The 9780-nt window shown below is 41.4% G+C and overlaps 1 protein-coding gene across 1 annotated transcript in view; it reads right to left on the reverse strand.

Annotated features, from left to right (window-relative positions):
- The window catches only part of NT5DC1 (5'-nucleotidase domain containing 1), a gene marked incomplete at its 3' end in the record, with an annotated part of 150548 nt that extends 142032 nt beyond the window's left edge, over positions 1–8516 (reverse strand). The window contains exons 1-5 of the mRNA XM_082480729.1: positions 8414–8516; positions 6326–6417; positions 4552–4623; positions 3149–3255; positions 1644–1723 (exon numbers count right to left, since the gene is read on the reverse strand). Coding sequence (XP_082336855.1) covers positions 1644–1723; positions 3149–3255; positions 4552–4623; positions 6326–6417; positions 8414–8506 — 444 coding nt within the window. The 5' untranslated portion in view covers positions 8507–8516. The remainder of the gene's footprint in view (positions 1–1643; positions 1724–3148; positions 3256–4551; positions 4624–6325; positions 6418–8413) is intronic.
- Between the last annotated feature and the right edge of the window lie 1264 nt (positions 8517–9780).

The following is a 9780-nucleotide window of genomic DNA, read 5'->3' on the forward strand; positions in this document are numbered from 1 at the left end:
CTGTAGAGCAGCCCAGCATCCAACTCACGTTTACACCCGGTTTGAACCCAAACCTCCCATCTGTTTCCAGTAGGAAGCTTTCCTGATCCTAGAACGTTCTCTAGAAAGAGTAAGAAAATAGCCCTTACTAACCAGGCTCCCAGAACAGGAAACGGAAGCCTCTACTTCCTTCCAGAACTGTGGGAGAAGACGATGTGATGGTTTCTAACCCTTCAGATGCAGCACTTTGCAGGCACGAGTGCTGGAGAGGCCGACAACCTCCTGCCTTGCACCTTCCTCATCTGGCTGTTGCTAACCTTCCTGGGAATGCCTGTAGCTCTCCTGTTGAAACTGGGCCAATCACCCTGTCAACTATGCAAGAACTGCCAGCTGATAAAGAGGATGCGTGACCCATTTCTGGTAGCTCTCCGGAGGAACGGCATGGGTTTAATTCTCTCTGGCTGAAGATGGCACTGACCCAGGGTCAGTGTTCCAGCTTGCAAACTAGTAACTGAAGGTGCAAGCTTATTAAACACACGCTATGACATGCTTTCTCTCCCAATAAGCAGGTCATTTGTGCTGAGTCTAAATTAAATATAAAGTAATACAGTACAGATGTCACATCTGAAAGAGGGTTCTAAGCTGTGAACAGTAAAGGAAGGAGATTAATCAGCCACAAAATTAAGAGTCTTATGGCGCACCTGTCCTCAGTGTTTCGTGATAAGCTAGCTTTAGCTAACTCTTCATGCAGCACATGGACTTAGGCAGCAATCTACTCAGCATGCTATTCTGGAGCAGAGGCTAAAGTCTCAAGTCAGCTGACACCCAAAGGGATCCCAGATACTCATTTCACACCTCTGAATTTCACTCTGCAGACAAAGTTTAGTATTTGCAATTTTCAGTGCTGCAGTGCTTTGGTACCTTTAGCCAGAAGATCACATCAGTACTCTTGTTGACACCGATATACTTACTGCACAAGAACCCTCTCCTACCCCCAGCTGCACCCAAAGAAGGCTTGAATCTTGAACTTAACACAACCAAATCAATTAGCATCAAACTTCAAAGGTAGAATTTGGGACAGTCTACCTATCTAAAAAGCACTGAAAAAGGGTCAAGCAATTTTATTTTCTACCTTGAGAATTTAATTTGTTTTTTAGCAGAGAAAAAAGAAAAGGATACTATTCTAGAGGTGTATTTACATCTGTGTACACAGATCAATATATTTAAGACAAAAACAAGTTTAAAAAAGGATGGAGTTAAGCTTTCAACTCATTAACACCTTGCAGATTAACAAATTGTGTTAGAAGACTAACATTAGATTTAATTCAAGTATCATCAAGTATAATTAAAGAAGATTTTAAGAACTATATTCTGCATACCACAGAGTAAACTTGGAAAACAGTGCATTTCTATCCATATCTGAGTTATTTGTGCCCTCTGGTGGAAGTACATTTATTTCCAACGTGCCAAGTAGCTCACAATTAGCTTCAGAGACAACTTTAATACACTAAGTCCAACATGAAAAATTCCAAACAAGAAAACAGCTAAAGACCTTGACATTGTTTGATATGCTATTTCTATGCATTTAATAATGCATTCAAGAAATGTGGTGGGGGAAGAGAAAGATAATGCAATACTTTAGTTTCAAACAATCCAGTTCTTACCTGATCTAGGCTGTCCACAACCCTTGCACACAAGAGAGCGCCTGGCAGGTCAAAATAATTATCATACAAATAGTATTTAGCTGGAAAAAAAGAATAATAAAAAAATTCTACTTCTTTTTTATTAAACCATATTGTATGCTTTAATCACAAATAAAAAAAATACATTTAAATAATAGTATAAGCTCCTATTTGGATTTTACTGGAAATAAGCATTATCTGCTTCACAAGCTTTGTTAGCATTTATTCCCACTTCTGATTCTCATAATGGGCAACTGAAAGTTCTTCACCTATATCAAGGCAGCAAGATTTTAAAAATACATTTTAAGGTTCTAAAAGTTAAGGTGGAAGAGATGGGGGAGAACCATGAGTTTTAAGAGTCAGGATAGTATCACTCAACTCTTCCAAAATATCCTTTTCTCTGGCAGTGGAAACACAAAGAAAGAGTTTGAGAAGTTGCTTCAGAAACATTTGGACATGTCTTACACGTAGTCTTGTCCTTTGCACACACATGCTGCAGACAACGCCTTAGCCCAAGGGGAAGCGTGCCCACATTACTACATGAGCCCCCAAATCTGAACAAAGTCAGGAGGGTGCAAACATACCCCTAGACCGAGGTCATGGTCAACAACTCTTTCCTAGGAATGAAATGATTTAACCAGTGATTTTTTTTTTTTTGTATTCATGTTCTTGCCTGTGCTGTCTCTTAAGTATATTAAAGAAGAAGTCAGCAAAACAGGGATTAACATTCACAAGAGAGTGCAAGTGCACTTTCCAATAAATAAGAAAGGCACATTTGCCATATGACCAAAGGAAACCTTTCTCTTCTACCTTGTCGCAAATGATTATCTCCAGTTTAGAATAAGCACCACAAACAAGTTTACATCAGCAAAATCTTAAGGAGGATACCTCCATTACATAGGACAATGCAACTCAACTGAGCACGTTATGTGTATTACTCACAATTGCCAAGATGAAAGTAAAATGGAGAGGAAGCACAGAGCACCTAGCAAGAACACCAACAGTGCCTTCAAAGTGAGTCCCATCTCAAAATCAAGAAACTACAGTTGCAGGAGGACAAGTTTTGTTTCCAGACCTGCTTTGTTCTTTGCACCTGCACCTAGGCCTCCAGTAACAGCACTGGCGTTCACGAGTCAACAATTAAGAAAAAGTTAAGATTTACCAAATATGTCCTAAATGAGATAGGCCAGTAATCTCAGCCTACCTCATCAAGGAACAACATACCCATCTCTATAATTAAAACACGCCTACGTCAGCTCATTTGTCTCATCACTGGTGACCTAAATTTAAGTTGAACTTTAGTATTAGAAGTTGAAAATACAAAAAAAAAAAAACCACCCCAACTCTTCCCCAAAACATTCACCTGTTCCAGAAAGTCTCAGATCAAGTATTTTTAAATATTTGCAGTAGGAACTAATACTATGAGGCACTGAAGGGGCCAGAGCAATTTCAAAGAAGAGGACACGCTAAGGTAAGGACACGCTAACCTGAGCGGGAAACCATTCCACTGACTGTATTAAAATGCTTCCACTCCCTCCTTCCATATGTCTCCAGGATCTCTTCGGATGTGATGCTCTTTGTACCATGGCTTGCCCTATTTGATGCAATAAGTCATTTATATTAGAAAAAAAGAAAGAGATAAAGTTGAAACCAGCCAAACTACTCCTAATGCAAAGTAATGCATTGCAACTGAATACTGAGGTGCATGCAAGCTGATCAGAAGTAACTCTTTTTAGAAGTTAGAAGCTTCCCAGGACCTAAGCTTTTATCATATACATTACAGTCCTTGATAAAAGCCCTACTACACAAAGGTTTGGTTGGCTGGGGGCACGGGTACCGCGCCTCACCTGCTAACACAATCACTCTGTATTGCTCGAATGTTCTCAATTGTGTGAGGACACTCGCTATACTTGAACTATCAATATACACTGCACAATAAAACACAGTGCAGAAAGCCTATACATCATTCGGAAGCCTGGGAACATTCACAGAGCACAGGGCAGAACTATGGAAAAGTGCTAGTTTGAGCCCTGCATGCATCTGTGTAACACAGAAGTACACACAAGCCTTTTTAGGAATTAAAAATCAGCCAGCTTGACCATCAAATTGGGCCTCAAAAGAATGCACACGCTCCAGTTTCGAAGCAAATGCAGGCAGTGCTAGGAGAAGTAATCCTGTACTGCTCTTCCCTTCACTGTGGTATATCCTCCAGTACCGAATTCTGCATTTATACTCCGAAATTCATGGTAATAAATGAATTTCAGGATACACAGCAGAGACTCACAGGTATTTTTTCCTTTCTTTCAATGAGATCTGATTTTCCCTAGCATCTTCAAGCTCCTTCTCCCATATGCTATCAGGAAAAAAAAGTAGAGTCTATCTTGAGTACTAAATTACACAGATTTTTACTTCAGGCTAATAAAATTACATGTTCTAAGCCTGAAGGATTTTGAACGCGTATGGTACAAAGATAGTACTAATGACAAGAGCCCTGTTAGTCATTAGCACTGACTCCAAGTCAGGTTAATCGCAATTCAAAGGAAAACCTTACCCTGGATATTAGTAGAAGTGGAAAAAGAGTACACTGGTAGCCATTGAAAAAGTAAATTTACTTTCAAGATCAGTATGTCCTCAGAGTCTCAGATGTTTAATAAAAGTGAGATATTCTTTACTAGCAGTTATCATGGAAATATTATGAAAAAACTGCACGTGTAATATTAAGAGAAGCTGAGCACCACATTACCAAAGTGCATTTAAACTTTTACATCTAATAAATGAATGTACGCTGAAATTGGTATTTTAAATATTTAATAAAACTGAGAGATGGCTTTCAGAAAGAGGATAAAATTTTTGTGTTTGCTAAACAATGTAAACTTATTGTCAATATTACCTTAAAACTGTTCCATCTTCTGCAAGTTTCAGGAAGTTTCCTTCTTCAATGTCCAAGAGCAAGCCTTTACAACTAAGAATAATTTTATTTTAAGGAAGAAACAAAAAATTATTGCTTTCAAAGGAATGCTTTGTTATAGATCAGAATGGTGAAATGCAGTTACAGAAGGTATACAATGATGCTACACAAAAGCAGCAAAACCACAACACTTCAAATAGTTCCATGTTTGAATGACGCTTTATATATGCAAATACATATTACTACAACGAGGACTGGATTTCACTTACATAGCAAATTCCTACGAAATAAATCCAGTTCCACTGTTCAGTGAGTTCGGTGAGTATTCATGTACATAAGGTTGGAGAATTAAGGTCCAAACACATACAACTAAGAAATGTGATATTTAAGCCACTTCTGTTAAAGAAATACATTTTTTTCTTGGTGGTAACTCCCCTACTTATGATTCCTAGGCTGATTATACCAGTTAGTAAGGGAGAGACGGGTAGAACATCATTGTAAATGAGGCAACTGAATATCCAAAGAACATGTGAAGCAGCAGCATGACCATGCTAGGCAGAGCTAACAAGGCAAAGAGTTGACAGCGTAGGACAGACATCCAACAAGAGGTCCTAATTCTTCGAGTAAATCTGTACCTTACAGATAACCGAATCTACGTTCTCTTAGGTTGTTCAAAAAAAAAAAAAAGAATTCAGCATTCAGTGTCTAGGATAATAATGAATAAACGAGACCGAAAAAGTACCACCTTCATCCTCTGTTATAAGGTACCCAAAGGAAAGAAGGTATGCCATGAAGGCAGCAAGCAGACCACAGCCTTTCAGGAATGACACCTGGGTGAGTAGCACTGACACGATGGCTACCAGCATTGAGGGCTTGCAGGTCCAGGTTAATGAATCTCCAGATCCAATAAGGGACCGAGGCCGAGATATCTAGATCTTAACAAAGGATTTCATCCATCAAAGGCCTCAAAATATGAGAAATACAGAGAGACTGTTTGTCAGTCGATCTGGTTGGAAATTGTCCAGTCAAGTACTGAATTGTAAAAACAACTGATCAAAACAATTACACAATAATACATTCATTACTTAAAAAAAAAAAAAAAAAACAAACAACACCCCTGTGTTTCTCCTAAAAAATGTAGTGATTACCTGGCCTTCAAGCTCGCAGCCCCCTGGCCTAGGTAATAACCTGTTAAAATTGGAAGATCAGAGATTCACATTTCAAGCTCCTGCTCAGCGAGGAGTGAGCTCAGAGCAGCAACTCGCATTTCAGCCTTTTGCGTCACAGCTTCGTGCCTGATGCGCCACCCAAGGGCTACCTCCTGGTCAACCCTCCTCCGTTCCTCAGAAGGCTGTTGGGATTATTCTGCCTTACACAAACAAAAACACACCTGTCAAGATAAAAATTACTAAATTCTGATGGTTACTGGATTTATCAGTTGAACTGAAGGTAGAAGACAAAGGACATATATAAACTAAGAGAGTAAGTCGGACTAAAAGGCTTGTGTCTAAGACAGCGAGAAGCCCAGACAAAGCAAGCTTGGATGCTCAGTTCTCTCTTCAAAATACCACATTAGAAGTATCTCATGACAAATACTTCTTCGAACAAGTATTTAAAACTGTAATTGTGGATTTATCTATTGGAAACAAGAATCATAACAACAACTGCCCAATAAGAGAAGCTGTTTTCCAAGCTTTGTAAAGGTTATAGCATAAAGGAAGTTAGAAAGAAAGTTTGTTGTTTTCAATGTACTCACCAGAAGTCTAAGCTGTCTGGAGCTAGAGTCAGCAAGTCTTCGTCATAACCCTTCTCTGTTACCAGATACTGGGCAAAACTATCATATATTAACTACAAATGAAAAAATAAATGCATTAATTATATTGACCAAGTGAGGCCAAAGATGCTGTTTCCCTGGAAAGTGGCAAGATGCGAGTGTTAGTGCCTCCTAAGAAATTTCAAACCAGGGACCTAGGGGCCCTGCCCCACTACTTCCACTACTGGGAAACAGTGTCTGAGGGTGTTTTTCTCATGGCTGGAAAACAGCTCAAGATGCTCACACAACAGTTTTGGTGCAATGTGTTCAGCATAACCAAGTACGCAGCATTCTACCTTACTGCCCCTGTGCTTCAGGACTGTTGGGAAACCAAGATGGTAAGTACCTGAGACTAGTCACTGCCCTACCCTCCCCAATCTTTTTTTGATTTTAAAGTGTCACAGTTGCCAAAACTCAACAAGCAGCTTCTGAATCAATAAACAACTACCTTTAGGGGACATTTTAAAAGTATCCAATGGAGCGTATTTTGAAGGAAACGGGCAGCTACTAAGTAAATTTTTACTATTTGTAAGTTCAGGAATAACACTGTTAAAGCCTGATATATCACTCAGTGATTTAATAATGTAATGTGCTGGTCAAGCTGTACAAGAAGATCTACATAAATGCTGCCACGTCCTTAAAGACCATACAAAAACAGTAATTGCTCCCTTTTTCTCATAATTCTTTCCTTAAAGCTGTTCCCCAGCCTTTTTTTCTTAATTACAAAAGCTGCTCTCACAATGAATATGAATACTGTCTGAGAAAGACTAATATGAAGTCCAACACTGAAAGAGTAAGAACTAAGTGCATCTTCAGCTGTGCCTGTCAGCATTTTTAAGTATTTTTTATTTCCAAATGATAATGAGGCATGCAATGGGCATGTGTCAGTCTGTCTCTGGCTGTGAGAAGATCAAGTGTGAACTAAGTTTAGTAAATGTTTTTGTTTTTTTCCTCTATATTGCTCATTGGGTTTAGGCTTTTTTTTTTTTTTTAATTCTTCTAATTAACAATTGTCTATTTTTTTCTAAAATTCTTCTAATTAACAATTGTCTTCATCGGAAAAAATTCTTATCAGGAAGAGCACGGCTGAGCAAGATGTAACACGTGTGGCACCACAGGCAGAACACGGAAGGTAAGCCTGGAGTTGTATAGTTTCCAGGACAAGGAACTTAAGAGCACACACATTTCAGAAACTTGCTACTATTGAACCTTCTTTTGTAAGAAAGATGCCTCTTTACAGAAAGTCACTGACAGCTAATGGAAGCAATGCAATTTTTCAACACAGGGCGCACTGAACCGTACCCATTTATAAATGGGGCACCTCATAAACATTTGTTTCTATACCAAGTTCCGAAGTATCTTGCAATTGGCATAGGAGTCCCATGCAGTGCAAAACGCAGGTGGCACAGAGGCAAAAAAAAAGGGAGGAGAGGGGGACAACGTGAGCACCCACAACACAAGATCGCTCCGTGGCAAAGTCCTGACACGGACAAAGAAGGACGAGTCAACGAAAGGTTATCAGGGAGTTTAAAATGTGCCAGCCGGGAGGAAATGAAAAATAAATAAATAAATAAATAAATAATAGCGCCAATGGCGGGAAAGGCACCGCACACGCCAGCAGCTCCTCGCCCTAAGGGACAACGGGGACAAGTCAAGAGATGCTGAGCGCCCCTGAGCCCGGCGTGTCATTTTAAGCACCAGAAAGTTTGCAAAGGGCGCCTGTCGAAAGTGCTGCGGACTTACAACTCCGTCTGCAGCATCTCTAGAGCTGCCGGAGGGGGGGCAGGGAGGAAGGCGGGGTGGGGGGGGGGAGCTCTCCCTTCTCCTCGGCGTCTCTACAGTTGGGAAATCTCTCATTTTCAAGGAAGAAGACATGGCTGTCTTGGCCTGCTGAGAAAGGGGCCGGCGAGTGTTTCTCTGCTCTTTGCAGGTTTCCCTAAGGGTAGCTGTACCGGCGAGCTCGGGGCTCGCTGCCCCCGCAGACGGCGTCCCCGGTCCCCGCAACCCCCCGGGTCCCCGGTCCCCGCTCACCCGAGCGCTCTGCGGCAGGTGGTACCGGCAGAGCGTGTGGTCCAAGTCGAAGCCCACCACGTCGCAATCGGCCAAGGAGAAGTGTTCCTGCATGGCCGAACCGCCGCCACCGCCGCGGGGAGGCGGGCGAAGGAGGAGGAAGGGGGGCGTGGCTTCCCCGGCGGGGCGTGGCTTCCTGCGGGGCGGGGCGAGGGCGGGGAGAGGGCGGGGCGGCGCCCGCCGCCCCGCCCTCTCCCCGCCCTCGCCCCGCCCCGCTCCTCCTTTCGTTATCTAAGTCCTCTTAACGGGGGGCATAACCGAGCAGCGGCTCAGATGGTATGGAAATTACGACGTTTTGCTTCTGTCCAATCATCACTCGGGTATGTTCTCTTTTTTTTTGGGGGGGGGGGGGGCAAGAGGGTCCAATGGTGACTCGGCATTCCAGAGCGAAACACTTTTTGGAAAAAACACCTGGCGAGTTGGAGGAGAGGACACGTACTTATGGATTAACAGTCACTTTGCTGCGCTCAGGTGGATGCAGAGGAGAGAAATTTAAACAGTGTGACCTGACACATATGTTTAAAAATGAGAAGTTCAGGACCAGGTTACAAAATGGACTAGACGGGAAAATACATGGAATACATGGAAATGGGGAACAAAAATCACTAATACTGGCAGAGGATCAGCACTTCAGGTGTCAGTGCGAGAAAGAAATGGATCGAGTAATTTTACCTCCAGCGATTGTATAGCAGCTTCCTTCAAAGGCTCTCAGTATCTCCCATAGATATTAATATACTTTCTAATCCTGTTCTGTATGTATATATATGCACACCATATATTGGTACACACCATAGATTATATACATACCATACATTATATATACACGTACTGATACATTCATATGTTTTAGATGTATGTTAAATCAATGTATATATGCATATATGCTTGAATACATATATATACACATACGCATGTATGTATATATTTTCCAAATTAGCAAGTGTGAAACCTGAGTATACAGAAAGAGATCCATCCAGGCTCTCGCACACAGCCAGGGGTCACCACTCTAAAGATGAGGCAGCAGCCTGGGAACCCTTAGCACAAGGCATTCTCTCTCTCTTCCTGAAGCTGCTCAATTTAGGAAACACAGAGCAAATTCCAGCCCCACTGAAGTCAATGACCGCAATGGCACCCACAGCTGCTGTTTCACACTATCCTCACCTTAACTTAAAGTATGTCTGACTTGCAGATTATATCATTACAGCTCTCTTATTCCAAAATTACTTTTTTTTTTCCCCCCACAAGGACTCATGCAGCTTCCCAAATTGTGTTTAGATTATCACATTTTAAATTTATAACTTTGCTTGCTATGCCTGTAAAACATTTAG

Source organism: Vanellus vanellus (genome assembly GCF_965231255.1).
Source record: "Vanellus vanellus genome assembly, chromosome: 3".
NCBI classification, from domain to species: Eukaryota; Metazoa; Chordata; class Aves; order Charadriiformes; family Charadriidae; genus Vanellus; species Vanellus vanellus.